The sequence below is a fragment of the Rhinopithecus roxellana genome, chromosome 6, assembly GCF_007565055.1.
Source record: "Rhinopithecus roxellana isolate Shanxi Qingling chromosome 6, ASM756505v1, whole genome shotgun sequence".
NCBI classification, from domain to species: domain Eukaryota; kingdom Metazoa; phylum Chordata; class Mammalia; order Primates; family Cercopithecidae; genus Rhinopithecus; species Rhinopithecus roxellana.
The window spans coordinates 89129927-89148239 of NC_044554.1; the positions used below are offsets into that span (position 1 = coordinate 89129927).

Below are 18313 nucleotides of genomic sequence, written 5' to 3' on the forward strand. Positions count from 1 at the left end.
GAGGCGGCGGCATTTCCTGTGCCGCGGCGGGCCGGCCCCCTGCCCGGGGTGGAGAGCCGCGGCCTCCGCGGCCGGAGCAGCCTGAGCGCGGTGGTCTCAGCCCTGCCCTTGCTTCTCTCCGTCCCTTCGCCTTCCCTCAGCCTCCTCCAGTGCCCGCCGGCGCCCGCGGCCCCGCTCCTCCTGTCCCCGGCCGTATCCCCCTCGGCAGAAGTCCCTTCATGGGGCAGTGGGCCTGGCGAGGAGGGTGGGGACGAGTGTGAGCGCTCGGGCGAGGGTGCCGTGTGGGCCAGCCCGGGAGGGCGGCGGCGGGGAGGGAGGAAGAAGGATGCACCAGGCTGAGGCTGCGGTGGAGGCGGCGGCGGCGGCGGCTGCAGCAGCAACTCCAGTGACCGCGTCGCCTCCCCGCTCCTCCTCCCGCCTCTCGGGGTTGCCTCTCTCCAGGCGCAGCCCGGAAGGCCGGTGGATGGCGGGCGAGTCTTGAGAACGGAGAATCGGTAGTTTGGTTTGGTATTTGGGCTTAATTTTTAGGAGTAGAGGAAAAAGAACGCCTGGGAAGGGCGCCCCCCGGAGGAGGTAGAAAGGGTGGAAAGGGTCCCTGGAAAAGGGAGGGAGCGGAGATGTGGAGTGGCGAAGTTGAGGGAAATTAATTTTTGAAAATATTTCAATATTCTCAGTTATTCTTTTAAGGAGCCCTTTCATTTCCTTTCCTCCCCCACATACTGGAAAAAGAACAGGCCATTTCATTCACATTTTCCACTCCTGAGTTCCATTTCAGCTGTCTGTATAGTAAGAAATAAGCAACCGAGATTTTTCTAGGACATTTCCATTTGCTAAGTTACTTTTGAAGAGTACACTGTTTCAGATTTCGGTTTTTACAGTCCTAGGAAAGAATTTGTGACATCCAGGTGTTTTCTTAGTTACTGAAATAATAACTAACTACAATTCTTGAGAGTTTATTGCTAAATAGTTCAGCTTTAAGAATTCTTTCTTGTGGCTTTGTTATTTTGATGAAAGAGAATATCTTTCTTAGTGCCCCTGAGAATCTAAATGAACAGGTAATCTAAATCCCTAAGCATTTAACCTGTTTTACATATTTATGCACCTGCAGGTGATGAGTATAGCCAGTTTTTCCTCCTAAAGTTTATGTGCAAACTTGGGGAGGAGAGTATTTTAGACTTCAGGTGTACAGGTAGGGATGAAATTTATGGAATCCTGATAGACTGAAGGGAGGATATAAACAATGACCAAGTCAGTTATTGCTGCTTGGATTCTTTATTTCTTCAGACTGCAAGGGAATGAGTGAGGGGTGTTTGGGTGGTTGTTGGGGAGGGGGGTTACGGCGGCAGGAGCGCAGTAAACAATCTTTCATCCCATTCAGCTGTTCATGGGTGGGACTAAAGGAGATAGAGTTGAGTGAAGCTATGAAATAAATGTGGAAGCTACATAGGTGATTTGCATGGTAGCGTTGTCTTATTTTGTGATGGGACAACATGATGGAACCAGGTCTTCATAATACAGTTATTAAAAATACCACATATTATACCACATCTTAGGCTTACAGAATTCAAGTTCACAACAAATAACAGCAAGTTATGTTAAGTTGGTTTTAATTAGTTCTCATCCTTTAAAAAGAAAGGATATTGTCTTTTTCTAATGTAGCTTAACAATTTTTGTTGCAGGCTTTGATTTGGAGATACTTGATGCATACATAATACATGAAAGGTAGTGTTAAAAGATTGTATTTCAGAAATTTGTGATAAAATTGGTTGTTCAGATTTGCACTTTTTCCCATAGAAGTAATTTTAAGTAAATCCATGCCAGAAGTTCTGAACAAATCTAAGGCAAGTTAGGAATCCTTACAGACCCTAGGAGAATTTAGAGGAATATGCTAGAACAACAACAACAACAATAACAAAGCTTTGGGGAGAAGAGGGAGGAAGAAGAGTTACATCTCTGTCTTCTAAGGTCTCAGTAATGGAGAGTGATCAGATGAGGGGACCAGTCAGAATAAGGATAGTGGTAGAGCAGATTAGTTGCAGACTTTTATAATTTGATGATACACATATTCATTGTAGACTGTATTCTGGGAATTGCCGATAGTGAATTCCTACCCGACTAAATTGCCTGCTGAGAAATGTGTTTCACATTTTGACTTCATAGGCTATCTTCAATTTTTGATTAGAAGTTGAGCATTTTAAATTAATGATTTATGTCTTTTACTAAGTTTTGAGAAAAAACTTTTTGTATATTTCTTTTTCTGTACTAAGTTTGGATTGTAAAGACAAACTTTATTATATAATAGAAATAATAAAAATTATGTTTTAAGGAGTAGAATTTTAAGGTAGTTTGATTATGGGTTTGGTTCGCTGAGATGAGAGCATACTGTTAAATGTAGACCATTGAACTCAACAGCAGTATTTTGAAGACTGCAGGTTGTGACCCATTAGTGGACACTGCACTTAATATTTTGAGGGAGGTTAAATTTTCTTTCAGGTATTATGTACTGGGTGGGCATCGTGGTCAAAATGTACAGTATGGATGAGTCAAATGTAAGGTCTTTTAAACCTTATGTTAGAGGCTGGAGGTCTTGGTGTGAGGACTTTAAAATTAAAGACTGTTAGTCCGTGTGACTTTTTCTAATTTTGGATTCATTTATCCTGTACTCCATGTAGCTAGCATGGTTAGAGAGATCTGAGGTCTACTTCTGTTTGAGAGGATGTTATCCCCCATAGCCAGCAACTATGGTGGCTTCCAAAAGAAAAGAGTAGCATTCAGTGACTCTGCTTTAGGCCTTGAGGATGAATCTTTTCTTTGTTTTTGTCTTCATGTGTCCTTTTGCATCATCAGAGATCTGGAGACTAAACTTTGAGCATGGGCTTCGGGAAGAGGGGCCAAAGAGACAACTTGGCTGGCATTAAGTGTTGAAGGCCGTAGGCCAGACACACACTAAATCCTTGTGACTTACTCTTGGTGCAGTCCAGCTATCCAGATGTAGGGATTACACATTGGGGTTTGAGTTCAAAATCTTAATAATGATTTAGAACATGGGCTTTGATGTTAGATATGGATGCAAATCTTGGCTTTGCTACTCACTAGATACATCAGTCTGAGAAGGTTAGATTATAATTTTAAAAACTACAGTTAGGCATTGTTAACAATAGGGTACATTGAGAAATCATAGAGTATACCTACACAAACCTAGATGGTAGAGCCTACTATACACCTGGGCTGTATCCTATTGCTTCTAGGCTATGAGCTTGTACAGCTTGTTATTGTACTGACTACTGTAGACAATTATGACACATGGTAAGTGTGGTTTTTTTTTTCTTTGAGACGGAATTTCGCTCTTGCTGCCCAGGCTGGAGTACAGTGGCACAATCTTGGCTCACCGCAACCTGGGTTCAAGCAGTTCTCCTGCCTCAGCCTCCCGAGTAGCTGGGATTACAGGTGCTTACCTGCCTCAGCCTCCCAAGTAGCAGGCATTACAGGCACTTGCCACCAGGCGTAGCTAATTTTTGTATTTTTAATAGAAATGGGTTTTCACCATGTTGGCCAGGCTGATCTGGAACTCCTGACCTCAAGTGATCCTCCTGCCTCGGCCTCCCAAAGTGCTGGGATTATAGGCATGAGCCATCACACCCGGCCAAGTGTTTGTGCTTCTGAGCATAGAAAAAAAGATGTACTGTACTATGAACTTATGACTACTATGTCATCACAGGTGATACGATTTTTTTTAGCTCCGTTGTAATCTTACGGGACTACTGTCATAAATGTTGTCCGTTGTTGACCAAAACATTGTTATGCAGTGCATGACTATACTGCAGATAAGAAAAGTGGAAATGGAATAAGAAAGATAAACTATAAGCCCTAATTTTTTATTATTAGTTTCAACAGACATAAAATTATTCTGCTATTAAAATTTCCATTTTTATGCTCTAAATTTCTGTGTTTCTCTGACATAAACTGATAATTCACAGACTGCTCACTGGTCCACAGACCACACTTTGCATATCACTAGGTTAAACTATGCTGCAGCAACAGACTGTTATACTAAAGTTTATGTGCAGTATTATATTTTAGGCCAGTGTTAACTTTAAAAGATACTATACTTTGAAAGCTGAGAATTCATAAGTATCCCCTGTGATTGGGGGGATTGCCTAAAGCTGCTCCTGCTTACATTATTTTGAAGTTTTCTAAGTCTTAGGTATTCATGTGTCATTTGCATTTTATTCAATGTTTGTATGCCTTATGTAAAATATAAAGATGATATTCTTCCTCCTTCCCCACTGATCTGGAAGTAAAAAATGGACTTTCCTGAAGTTGTAACATGTTAATTCTGTTGTTTTGTTTAACTCTGGGTCACAACTGACTACTTCTGGTAGCTTTATTGGAGGTGAGGCTCCAGGTCAGAGTTTCTCATTTGAGGTTTTATCATTATTTGGGGGAGGGAAGGGCTGTCTTGTGCATTGTACAATATTTACCAGCATCCCTTCTGTCATCGTGCTAAGATGCCAGCAGCACATGCTCTCTCCGGTTGTGAAATGAAAAAAATGTCTACAAACATTGCCAAATGACACGTGGGGGAGCAGAATCATCCTTGGTTCAGAACCACTGCACTGGAAGGAACAAGCTTCCTTAACTGTCTTACTTTTTACCTCTTCTTCCTGGAACTCCTACCACTTAGTATTCTTAGTATTTCCTAAACTTGGGAATCAAAATTACGTAGAGTTTTTTTGTATTAAAAGTTTATCATTAATTTATATGTTTTTGCAAAGCGTGATCAGTAATTACTGGACATAGAACATTATGCTAGGTCACTGTTCTCCAAAATATGATTGAAGGGTCAGCCATGGCCTGGAGTTAAAAATGCAGATTAACTGGTTCCCACTAAAAGACCCACTGATTAGCAATCTCTGGGAGAGGGACCCAGGAATCTACATTTCCAAATGCTTTCCAACTTATCAGGTAACTTTATTATTGTATGCTTTCATAGAATAAAATACATGGATTTTAAGTATTTAGTTGAATGAATTGCTGATGTGCATACACACATCTTGTAGCCTTTATTCTAATCAAGATATAGAATATTTCCACCATCCCAGAGTTTCGTGTTCCCTGTTGGAGTTCTCCTTCTATTGCCCCAGGTAACCACTGATAAGATTTCTAATAGCCATGAATTTGTTTTGTTTTTGTTTTTAACAGCTTTACTGATATATGTATACAGTTGATTCATTTAAAGTGTTTTTTTCTGGGTAACTTTCTAAAGTCTCCCCATCCCCGTAACTTCTTTATTATATAAGATTTCAAATAAAATGATCATCGTGGTGTTTTTCAAAGAATACAGATTCTCGTGGTGTTTCACACTGTGATAAACAATAGGCCTGGGATAGGGCCCTGAAAATCTTTGGCTCTGATGACTGTTTTCAGGAAAATCAAACCATTTTCCACCAGTTTTGCTATTCTTTATAAAATATATTTGAAATATTCCTGCAGTGGTAATTTGAAACTTTTGTAAACTGTTCATTGATTTAACAAATATTTGACTCCAAAAAAGTATCAGACACTTTGACACCATAGCAATCAAGAAAGCTATGGTCATGGATGTTATGATGTTTCTGTTTTCATTTCTGAAATTGCTTTTTAAAAAAAAATTTTTTTTTTTGAAACGGAGTTTTGCTTTTGTTGCACAGGCTGGAGTGCAATAGCACGATCTCAGCCACCGCAGCCTCCGCCTCCCTGGTTCAAGTGATTCTCCTGCCTCAGCCTCCCAAGTAGCTGGGATTACAGGCATGCGCCACCATGCCCAGCTAATTTTTTTTTTTTTTTTTTGAGATGGAGTCTCTCTTTGTCACTCAGGCAGGAGTGCAGTGACGCGATCTTGGCTCGCTGTAAGCTCTGCCTTCCGGGTTCACACCATTCTCCTGCCTCAGCCTCCCAGGTAGCTGGGACTACAGGCACCCGCCACGACGCCTGGCTAATTTTTTGTATTTTTAGTAGAGACAGGTTAGCCAGGATGGTCTTGATCTCCTGACCTCATAGTCCGCCCGCCTTGGCCTCCCAAAGTGCTGGGATTACAGGCGTGAGCCACCATGCCTGGTTGCTTTTTAAAAATTTTATTGGGAGTTTTTTGTTGTTGTTTTGTTTTTTTGAGATGGAGTCTTGCTCTGTCACCCAGGCTAGTAGCATGATCCCGACTCACTGCAACCTCTGCCTCAAGCGATTCTCCTTCCTCAGCCTCTTGAGTAGCTGGGATTACAGGCGCATGCCACCACGCCTGGCTAATTTTTGTATTTTTAGCAGAGATGGGGTTTCACCATGTTGGTCAAGCTGACCTTGTTGGTCTGTCCTGACCTCGTGATCTGCCTGCCTTGGCTTCCCAAAGTGCTGGGATTACAGGTGCGAGCCACTGCACCCGGCCTGGTTTTTTTTTTTTTTTTTTTTTTCCCAATAGGTAGTATAATCACTTGGTTCAAAATTCAAAAGGTTAAACAGAGAGATACAGTGAAGTCTCCTTCTTACTTCTACCCTCAGGGCACCCAGTTTCCTACTCCTCAGGCATCCTATGTTAACAGTTTCTTGTATGTTCTTCCAAAGGTGTTTTTTGCATATGGAAGTTAAAAACATATATCCTTCCTGCCCCCACCCTTGGTAGCATAAGACACATTATTTCCCACATGTTTCTTTCCAGTTAGTGTAATTTGGGTTATTCCATGCAGTACATAAAGAGCATTCTTATTCTTTTATACAGCTGTATAACTGTTCTATGATATTCTGTTTGTGCTGCTCCAACAAAATACCTGTGACTGGGTAATTTATAAGGAACAGAAATCTATTTCTTACCATTCAGGAAGCTAGGAAGTCCAAGATCACAGTGCCCTCAGGTTTGGTGTCTCTGCCTCCAAGATGGCACCTTAAATACTACTTCCTTTGGAGGGAACAAATGCTGTGCCCTAACATAATAGAAGGAGCAAAAAGATCAAGCAGCTCCCTTGCATCTCTTTTATAAGGTCATTCATCCTATTAATACGGTTACTAGTGATTAAGTATCAACATACAAATTTTGGGACAACACACCAAGATCACAGCATATGGATAGACCGTGATATGGGATATATTATGATTTGTTTAACATGTCTGCCTCTGATAGACATTAATTTCCAGTGTTTTGCTGTTACCAACTATGACATGATGAGTCACTTGGGATATTGATTTTTTCACATTTGTTAGTGTATCTAACAAATACACTAACAATGTTAGTTTTTGAACTCTTTGAAGCAGGAGACTACAACTTAAAGGTTGTAGTACTGACATTGTCATTATATAAATAACGTATTGATGTTATATTACCATAACATTGATCTTAAATATTGGTAATATTGCTGTTAAGTCCTTGGTTTAGAACTTTAACAATCAAGTTCATTCATTTAACAAATACACGTTTTGTACTTGCTGTGTGCTGGCCACTGGGGAAACTGAATTAAATACTGTGGCAGTAGAAATAGAGGCATGGTGATTAAGAGTTTCGGGTCTAGATTCAGACTTGGATTCATATCTCAATTCTAAAGCTTAACTGAACCTTTGGTAAATAACAGAACTTTTGTTTTTCCTTCTCTGTAAAGTGGGAATCATAAGGTTATCCGAGAAGTAAATGAGATGGTATTTGAAAAAAATCTTAGCATGATGCCTGGCATATAATAAACACTGAGGTGTTAGATTAAAGAAACTTATCAGACTGTATTGCAGTTGACTTTGTTTTTCTGCCTCCACTGTGCTTAAAGTCTAGGACTGTGTTTTGTTCACCTTTGTATCCCTATAACTGGCTTGCATTTAGTAAAAAATTTGTGATATGATATAAAGGTATGTAGAACATACAGTGAAAGTTCAAAGCAGGATACCTTTTCCATGCTGGAGAAGGTGAATCTTTAAAAGTTGCTTAGAGTGATTAGGGAAAGGAGGTGAAGGAGTGAAGATAATTATTGTATACTGAGAAATCCTGTTAGTATCAGGTTATGAGGTTAGAAGAGGTAAGTAGGCAACTGGTATTGCTGTGCTGAGAATTTAAAAATCTTTATTGAAGACTTTAAAAGAAAAGTGGTAATCTTAAGAATCGCAATGATAATTCTCTCTGTTGAGAGTTGACAGGGCACCAGGTTGGAGCCATTAAATTGAGGGAGTTTAATCTAGCAGTTTAGGACTAAAAATTGGTCAGAAGCAGGGCAGTGGGAAAAGACATGAGGGGGATGGTTGTGAGGTATTAGGGAAGATGTGGGTGATGAGTAATGAGTCCAGAATATTTTTGAGCTTTCTGACTTGAGTGAATGGGTAGATGAGTAGATGCTATTTCTTGAAATAGGTAATTTGAAACATGAAATTGAGAGGCCTGGGGGACATCCAAGTGGACTTGTCTTGTAGGGTCTCAGTACTAGGAAGACATCTAGGATGGAAAATTAGCATTTTCCGATAATTGTAAATGTATTCATTTGTGCTTTGAATTTTTATGTTTAGTAAGTGAATTTGTGAACAGAGTTGAAGGAAACTAGAATAAAGTGATTTGTGTGAAATTTCCTTGTCCTTCAAAGTTAGACAGACTGAGGTCTCCAGTTTCTTAGGTAATACTAAAATGTTTCCTTTTTTTTTTTTGAGACGGAGTCTTGCTCTGTCGTCCAGGCTAGAGTGCAGTGGTGCGATCTCAGCTTATTGCCAGCTCCACCTCCCGGCTTCACACCATTCTTCTGCCTCAGTCTCCTGAGTAGCTGGGCCTACAGGCGCCTGCCACCACGCCCAGCTATTTTTTTGTATTTTTAGTAGAGACAGAGATGGTCTTGATCTCCTGATCTTATGATCCACCTGCCTTAGCCTCCGAAAGTGCTGGGATTACAGATTGTGAGCCACTGCACTGGCCAAATGTTTACTTATTTAAAATTTCTGCTGGTATATTTCACAGCAGCAGTTGTCTCAGACTCAGGATTATGCTAGTGTTTTTTGCAGGAGTGACATTTTGTATCCTTGTATATTCTTATTGTCCATTCAAATTGTAATGAGTTAATGAGTTCTTTTTTTTTTTTTTTTTTTTTAGAGACAGAGGCTTGCTCTGTCACCCAGGCTGGAGTATAGTGGTGAGACCTTGGCTCACTGCAACCTCCACCTCCCTGGTTCAAGCAATTCTTCTGCCTCAGCCTCCCGAGTAGCTGGGGTTACAGGCGCATGCCACCACGCCTGGATAATTTTTTTGTATTTTTAGTAGAGACAGGGTTTCACCATGTTGGCCAGACTGGTCTCAAACTCCTGACCTGAGGCAATCTGCCCACGTTGGCCTCCCAAAGTGCTGGGATTACAGGCGTGAGCCACTTGCCCAGCCAAGTTCTTTCTTTTGAGGAAGATTTTAGTATGTATTGTCCTTCAGTTTTAGAGACTACAGTAAATATTTTGAGTGAGATCATTATTTATGTAAGAGGAGGCAAAATTCTCATGGTAATTTTATCTTAGTTCTTTCTGTTTATGTTGTTTTTTTAAAAAATAAGGAGAGTACCATCTTATTTAGTACATGTAGCATTTTGGGGTATGAGGTAATCTATACAAGGAAAAATTTTCCAGGAACTAATGTACTCTCAAATATTAACATTTTAAAGTATTTCTAATAATAAAAGTTTAGTATATAAACTTGATTTCTTTTATGATTAATTTAAACAAATTAACCACGAGGGGAAAAATAAATTATTTCAGTCATTTGTATTCTTTCTAAATATATATACATATATATTTTAAGGTTGTAATTAGGGGTATGTTAGTGCTCCTAAACCCTGGACCAGCATTGGAAACGTTTCTAATGCTTAACGCTTTTGGAGACTCTGTAACTCACTAGGTGGGACGTGGGGCTTAGAAGCTTGCTTATTAAGAGGCAGGCATGGTGGCAATGGTTCACATCTGTAGTCCCAGCACTCTGGGAGGTTGAGGCGGGCAGAGCACTTGAGGTCAGGAGTTTGAGAGCAGTGTGGCCAACATGGTGAAACCCTGTTTCTACTGAAAATACAGAAATTAAGGCCGTGCGCAGTGGCTCGTGCCTGTAATCCCAGCACTTCAGGAGGCCGAGGCGGGTGGATCATGAGGTCAGGAGTTCAAGACCAGCCTGGCCAAGATGGTGAAACCCTGTCTCTACTAAAAATACAAAAATTAGCCTGGCGTGGTAGCGGGTGCCTATAATCCCAGCTACTCAGGAGGCTGAGGCAGGAGAATCGCTTGAATATCTCAAAAATAAACAGAAAACAAACAAACAAAAAAATTAGCCAGAATGGTGGTTGGTGCCTGTAATCCCAGTTACTCAGGAGGCTGAGGCAGGAGAATTGCTTGAACCTAGGAGGCAGAGGTTGCCGTGAGCCAGGGTAAATCCACTGCACTCCAGTCTGGGTGACAGAATGAGACTCTGTCTCCAAAAAAACAAGAGAAATGTTTAGGGAGATGGCTAACTCAACTTCAACTATGGGTGAAAAAGATAACTAGAATGACTTAGCTGGCAAGTAGACCCACCAAAAATACTTAAGTTTGTGTTAGTGCATGGTGCTGTGCTGTTAGAGAGGTAATTACATAGACATAGGCCCCACATCCCTTTCTCCCCATGTTTTTTGAAATTTTGGAATAGTTTTGGATTTGCTGAAAAGCTGAAATCCCTTTCTTTTTGAAAGCTAAACATTTGGTCAACACAGAGGAAATGCAGAGATAGTACTACAGACATGCAAATATAGCAAGATATATGATATAAATGCACCATCAACATTAGTACTTGCCAGGGGTAAGGGAAATGTCAAAGGTATGGGGGTTTTATGCTTAATGGAAACATCTTTTATTTGAATCTGTGTTGAAAGTTTTGGGAGGCTCCATTGCTTTTTAATTGAAGGATGTGTATTCTAGTTCTGGTTGGTTGGTAGTGGATTTCATTTAACAATTAGAATCTAGCTAAGGTGAACAAAGGACCTTTTTTTCCCCCATAGGGTAGTTTCCTCATTGTTCTTATGGCTTCCAGTCTCTTCCCACTTCATTTAATAAATAAATATTTAAAAATTACAATGCCTAAAATACTACTTTTACAAAATAACTTACCTATTATAGTAAAATAAATATCTATTATTTATAGTATTGGCTTCTAGAGCTCTTGTTAAAAGTATTATTTCTTGGGCTCTATTAGCAAGATTCTAATTCCCTACTTCTAGACCGAGGCGCAGATTTCTATTTTTAATCAAAAGCTCCCCATATTCTTCTGATTATAGCCAGGTTTGGGAATGACTTTTCTGCAAGATATAAGTCCAGAGGCATTAATAATAACTATCATCTGTAGCACAATTACTATAACATTTATTGTACTATTGTCATTTATTGTACTTACTGTATGTGACGTGCCAAACCCTTTATATTAATTGTTTTATATATACCTTACAACATTATCCCAATCTAAGGCTCAAAGGTTATGTAATTTACCCACCAGAACACAATTCTCAGAAAGGTTGTGTAATTTACCCACCAGAACACAAATAAGTTACAGCAGATACTGGAATTCAGATTTCTAGCTAGCTGCGCGTATACTGCCATATGAATCTTTTATATATTAAAGACTTTTAGGCTATCATTTTAGCACCTCCTTGGTTTGACCTTTTCCTGCTTATAATGAGTAATGTTCATTATTCCTTTTTTTTTTTGGAAAGAGTCTAGCTCTGTCACCCGGGCTGGAGTGCAGTGGTGTGATCTCGGCTCGCTGTTGCAACCACCACCTCCTGGGTTCAAGCGATTCTCATTCTCTTCTGGGTTCAGCTACTGGCCTCCCCAGTAGCTGGGATTACAGGCGTGTGCCACCACGCCTAGCTAATTTTTTTGTATTTTTGTAGGGATGGGGTTTTGTCATGTTGACCAAGCTGGTCTCAGACTCCTGAGCTCAGGTGATCTGCCTGCCTCAGCCTCCCAAAGTTCTGAGATTACAGGAGTGAGCCACTGCACTTGGCCAGTAATTAATATTCTTGCTTCTGCTTATGGTGTTTGTACCTGCCTTGAAGTCCTGTCGTATGTTAAGGAAGGCCCATATCAAAACTACCCATTCTGAGAAGCTTTTACCAACCATGACATGATGAGTAACTTGGGATATTGATCATTTCACATTTGGTAGTGTATTGGTGCTTTTGAACTCTTTGAAATAAGAGACTACCAGTTAAAGTTGTAGTATTGACAATAAGTTCTTTACATCAGTAATATATTGATAATTATATTACTGTAATGTTGATGGTAACTATTGGTAGTATTGCTGTTAAGTCATTAGTTTAGAACTTCAGCAATCAAGTTCATTCATTTAACAAGTATGTGTTTTATACCTGCTGTGTGCTGGTCACTGGGGAAACTGTTAAAAGTTGGAGAGTATTCTTTCATGCTTTTTCTGTAAATTTAAAAAAAAAGCTGTAATGATAGTGGCACAACGTTTCATTTCTCTTTGGTAAATACTTGGGGTAAGTAATATAGTAGGTGTATGTTTAATTTTTACGTTGCAAAATTATTTTACAATATATTATTAACATTTTACATTTTCACCCCCAGTGAATAAGAATTCAAGTTGTTCCACATGCTCACCAACACTTGGAATGGTCACTGCTTTTAATTTTACTCATTCTTACAGATTTGTAGCAATAACTTACTGTAATTTTAATTTGTATTTTCCTAATGACTAATGATGTTGAGGATCTCCTGTGCTTATTTGCCATCTGTTTGTCATCTTTGGTGGTCCATTGAAATCTTCGGTCCATTTTTAAATTGGGTTATTTGTCTTAATGAATTGTAAGGGTTCTTTTTTATTTTAGGTACTAGTTTTTTGTTGGACTGTACAAATACCCTATTTCTCATACTTTTACCCACTAACTTTAGTATCTTGTCAATGATTCTTGCCTATGGCAGTTTTACTGTGCTGTTTGTGTTACTGGTGATTTTCTTTTTACATCACGCTACATTTTAAAGCTGGGATTCTATTGTGGTAAGGAAGAGCTGTTTTATTTATTCATCAGTTCAGTTATATATTAATTTTTTCATTGTTTTATTGTTCAATTGTCCATTGAGAGTCCTTTCAGGTGGCTCTCGTTTATCCTTTCAGAATTTCCCCACCATTTTTAGGGGTACTTCTTTACTTTCTAGTTTATCTTGTATTTTTTCTGCCTAAGCCTTGGAAGCAACCGTTGTCCAAGGAGTCCAGCAACCTTTTTTTGAGAATAATAATTAGAAAACAAGATCTAGGTGTCAGAAGTGCTCATTGCTATTGGAGCGTCCCTGCTTCTAGTAGATGTTTTGAGCAGACAGAGGTAGGCAATGTATGAATTTATATATATACATCTGTATTTCTGTATACGTGTATAAAAATATATGCATATGTATACTAAAAACCATGAATTTATACTGGTACATCGATTCCAATCTATTAATGCAGAGTTCATTCTAGCCTTTCTCTTTTCCTTGTAACTCCTTTCTTCAACATTGAGAAACCTGGCTTTCATCTGCAATTTATTTACATACTTGGAAAAATCTATTGTACACCTAGCTGTAACTTCAGAACTATGTAATATGCTTACTTGCTAGAGTATATTTGTGTGTGCTTTTTTGTCTTTAGCTTTATACAATACCAATACTGTTAGTTAATGTACTATCTTATACTAATCAAAATACTTTTTGCCAAAGTTAGTTATGTTCTTTTCTGCTCCATCCCCTTCAGTGTCTTCATGTTATTCTTCTGAAATAGTTTTATTTGTTACTATTTCTTTTCACATCCTGACTGATTTTGTTTTTTTAATGGGGATATATGGAAAATTACCATGGTGTTAATAGATTTAGTATTCCTCCTACCTTTCTTTTACCCTGTTCTCATTCTCCTTTTTTCTACCACTTCCCCACACATTGATAGAGGTGATGGATCTCGTGAGTTTCTGATTGATTTTTTGTGAATTTTTTTGCACATATGAGAAGATATGTGTGAGAAAGGAGATGTAACAATTTATATGTGAAAGGTAGTGTACAGTACATGCTTGTTTTTATCACAGATTTATTGAGATAATTTGCATGCCGTAAAATATACTCCTTGAAAGTGTGTAATTTTGTGGTTTTTTGTGTATTCAGGGTTGTGCAACCATTGTCACTGTCTACTTTTAGGACATTTTCATCAGGCCCAAATGAAACCTTGGAGCCATTAATGATCAGTCCCCATCCCTCCTCTTCTCTTGTCCTGGCAACCACTAATTTACTTTCCATTTCTATGGATTTGTCTGTCTTGGACATTTTATATAACTGGAATCATGTAATGTGACTTTTGTGACTGGCATATTTCACTTAGTAGTGTTTTCAAGTTTTGTCTGTGTTGTAGCATATCTCAGTAGTACTTCATTCCATTTTATTGCTGGATATTGTTCTGTTGTATATATACTACCATATTTCATTTATCCATTCATTAGTTGATATTTGGATTGTTTCTACTTTTTTACTATTATGGATAATGCTGCTGTGAATGTTTTGAGTACAAGCTTTTGTGTGGACCTATAGTTTTCAATTTTCTTGGATATATACCTAAGGATAGAATTGCTGGATCATAGTGTAACTCTAGTTTAACTCCGTGAAGAACTGCCAAACTGCTGAAGCAGCTGCCCTATTTTACATTTCTACCAGCAGTGTATGAGAGTTCCAATTTTTCCACATTCTTGTCCACACTTGTTATTGCCTGTCTTTTAAAACGATCCTACTGGGTGTGAGCTGGTATCATTGTGGTTTTAATTTGCATTTCCCTAATGATGTTGAACATCTTTTCATGTGCTTATTGGCAATTTGTACACCTTCTTTGCAGGAATGTCTGTTAAAATGCTTTGCTGAGTTTTTAATGAAGTTGTCTTATTACTGTTCAGTTGTAAGAATTCTTTATAGATTCTGGATATAAGTCCTTTATCGTGTAGAAGACTTGCAGGTAGTTCCTACAGTTCCACAGTGTTTTTTTTCACTTTCTTGATAGTGTTCTGTGAAGTATAGGCATTTTTAATTTTGATGAAGTCCAATTTATCTACTTAACTGCATGTGCTTTTCATGTCATAGTCAAGAAAGCATTTGTAATCGAAGGTCATGAAAATTTACCCCTATGTTTTCTAAGAGTTTTATAGTTTTAGACCTTTATGTTTCGGTTGTTGATCCATTTTGAGTAACTTTTGTGTATGGTGTGAGATAGGAATCATTCTTTTGTATGTGGCTATCCAGTAGTTTCACCACTTATTGTTGAAAAGATTAGTCTTTTTCTATTGTGTCGTCTTGACAACTTTCTGTGAAAACAATTGGTTATAAATGTAAGGGTTTTTTTGTGGATTCTCATTTGTTTCTTATTGATCTGTATATTCTTAATGGCAGTACCATACTGTTTTGATGACTAACTTTGCAGTAAGTTTTGAAATTAGGGAGTGTGAGTCTTCCAACTTTGTTCTGTTTCAAAATTGTTTTGGTTATCCTGGTTCCCTTGAATGTCCATCTGAACTGTATGATTAGTTTGCTAATTTCTACAAGTAGGCCAGGAAGGATATTGATAGCCATGGTGTTGAATTTGTATATCAATTTGAAGAGTATTGCCATCTTAACGATATTAAGTCTTCCACTCCATTAATGCAGAATATCTTCTGTTTATTTAGGTCTTCAGTTTTTGTGAACAACATTTTTATAGTTCTCATGTATAAGACTTATGTTTCCTTTTGTTAAATTTATTTATAAGTATTTTTTTCTTGATGCTATCGCAAATGGAATTTTTCTTAATTTTTTATAGAAATGCAATTGATTTTTGTATATTGATCTTATATCATGCAACTTTATTAGTTCCTATAGTTTTTTTTATTTTTGTGGATTCTTTTGGATTTTTTATTTATAAGATCATATCACCTGCAAATACTACTTACATTACTTTACAATCTAGATGCACTTTATTTCTTTATTTTACCAAATGCCTTTTCTGGAACCTCCAGAACTGTGTTGATTAGAAGTGGCAATGATAGACATCTTTTGTCTTGTTCTTGATTTTAGAGTGAAAGCATTCAGTCTTTCATCATTATGGGTTTTCTGAGATGTGCTTTATGAGGTTGAAGTTCCCTTATATGTCTAATGTGTTTAAGTGTGTTTATCGTTGAAAGATTGTTGAATTTTTATCAATTATGTTTTCTGTGTCTACTGAGATGATTATGTGTTTGTTGTGTGTGGGTTTTAATTTAGTGTATTACATTGATGAATTTTCATATGTAAAACCAACATATTCATTCTGGGATATATCCCATTGGTTATGGTGTATAATCCCTTTTTATTGCTGGATTTGGTTTGCTAGTACCTTGTTGATTTTTTTTTTTGCATCCATATGAGATGTTGGTTGGTTGTTTTTACTTGATGTGTTTGGTTTTGGTATCAGAGTAAAACTGAACTCATAAAATGAGTTGGGAAGTATTTCATCCTCTTCTATTTCTTGGACTAGTTTTTGAAGGATTGTACAACCTTTAAACGTTTGGTAGAATTTACCAGTGAAGACATCTGGGCATGGGCTTTGTTGAAAGTTGTGTTTTTGCTTTTTTGGGGTGTGTGTGAATTAGTTATTTTTTATTACTAATCTATTATAGGACTATTCAGATTTTCTGTTTCTTCTTAAGTCAGTTTTGGTAGTTTATGCCTTTCTAGAGATTTTTGCATTTCTTCAAGGTTATAATCTGATTTGTTGTCAGCATGGAATTAATTGTTCATAGGTTCCCTTTTATTTCTGAAAGATTGGTAGTGATTTCCCTTCTTTCATTTCTGATTTCAGTAATTTGAGTGTTCTGTTTTTTTTTTTTCTTGGTCAGTTTAGCTAAGGTTTTGTTAATTTTGTTGATCTTTTCAGTGAACCAACTATGATTTTGTTAATGTTTCTATTATGTATTTCATTCATTTTTGCTCAAATAATCATTTCCTTATTTTGTTTTCCCTGTTCTGGGTTTAATTTGTTCTTTTTCTAGTTTCTTGAGGTGGAAGGTTATGATACGAAATCTTTCTTTTTAATATAGGCATTTACAGCTATAAATTTCCTTCTAAGCACTGATTTAGCTGCATTCAATACATTTTGGTATGTTGTGTTTTTTAGTTTCATTCATCTCGAAGTATTTTCCAGTATCCCTTGTGGTTTAGTTTTTGACCTATTGATTATGAAAGAGTGTAGTGTTTAATTTTAACAAACATGTGAATTTTCCAAATTTCTCTCTGCAGTTGATTTCTAACTTCATTCTGTAGTGGATGAAGAATATACTTTGTATGATTTTCAACTCATTTAAATTGAGACTTGTTTTGTGATCTATTCTGGAGAATATTCCATGTGCACTTGAGAAGAATGTGTTTTGCTGTTTTTGGGTGGAATGTTGTATAGCTATGTGTTAGGTCTAGTTGTTTTGTAGTGTTGTTGAGTCTTCTCTTCTTTATCATCTGTCTAGTTGTTTTACCCATTATTGAAAGTAGGGTGTTGAAGGTCAGCTATTACTGTTCAATTGTTTTATTTCTACCTTTCATTTTCTTAGCTTTGTGCAATTTGAGGACTCCTTTGTTAGAGACATATGTGCTTAATATTGTTCTATCTTCTCAATGGATTGGTCCTTCAATCAGTATAAAATATCCTTCTTTGTGGTAACAAGATTTGTCTTTTAAGTCTGTGTTTTCTGATATTAGTGTAGCTACCTCAGCTTTCTCTTGTTGTTTTCTGTCCTTTTTTTTCAACCTGTTTGTGTTTGTGATTCTAAAACGTGTCTCAGGTAGGCACCATATAGTTGGATCTTACTTTTAAAAATCCACGTAGCCATTCTTTACTTTTTGATTGGAGTCCTGTTATACCTGAAACAGCAAAATGCATTAATCTAGTTACATTTAATCTAAGTAGTGATATGATTTACACCTGTGATTTTGCTGTTTTCTACATCTCTTTTTTTTTTTTTTTTTTACACAGGATCTCACTCTGTCAATCAGGCTGGAGTGCAGTGGCACCATCATAGCTCACTTGGTTGACAGTCTTTTTCTTTCAACATTTGGAATATGTTATCCTTTTGCTTTCTAGCCTCCATGGTTTCTGATAGGATGTCAGCTATTATTATTATTTACAGTCTCTTATACATATAGTTGCTTCTCATAAACTGCTTTCAGTATTCTCTGTTTTTGGTTTTTGACAGTTTGATTATGATGTGCGGGTCTCTTTGATTTTGTCTTAATCAGTTTGTTAAGCTTTTGATGTTGAGACTAATGTTTTTCTTCAGATTTGGGAAGTTTTCAGTTCTGTTTC

At 37.6% G+C, this 18313-nt stretch overlaps 1 protein-coding gene across 4 annotated transcripts in view; it reads left to right on the forward strand.

Moving 5' to 3' along the window:
• SEPTIN7 (septin 7) overlaps positions 1-18313 on the forward strand; it is a 104848-nt gene that overhangs the window by 561 nt on the left and 85974 nt on the right. Inside the window, exon 2 of one of the 4 annotated variants that reach the window (XM_010361129.2) lies at positions 776-777. The exons of 2 other annotated variants lie outside the window; for them this stretch is intronic. In XM_010361129.2, coding sequence (XP_010359431.1) covers positions 776-777 — 2 coding nt within the window. Of the gene's footprint in view, positions 1-775; positions 778-10950; positions 10956-18313 lie in introns of all 4 variants that reach the window. One more of the 4 variants, XM_010361131.2, reaches the window with a different exon arrangement.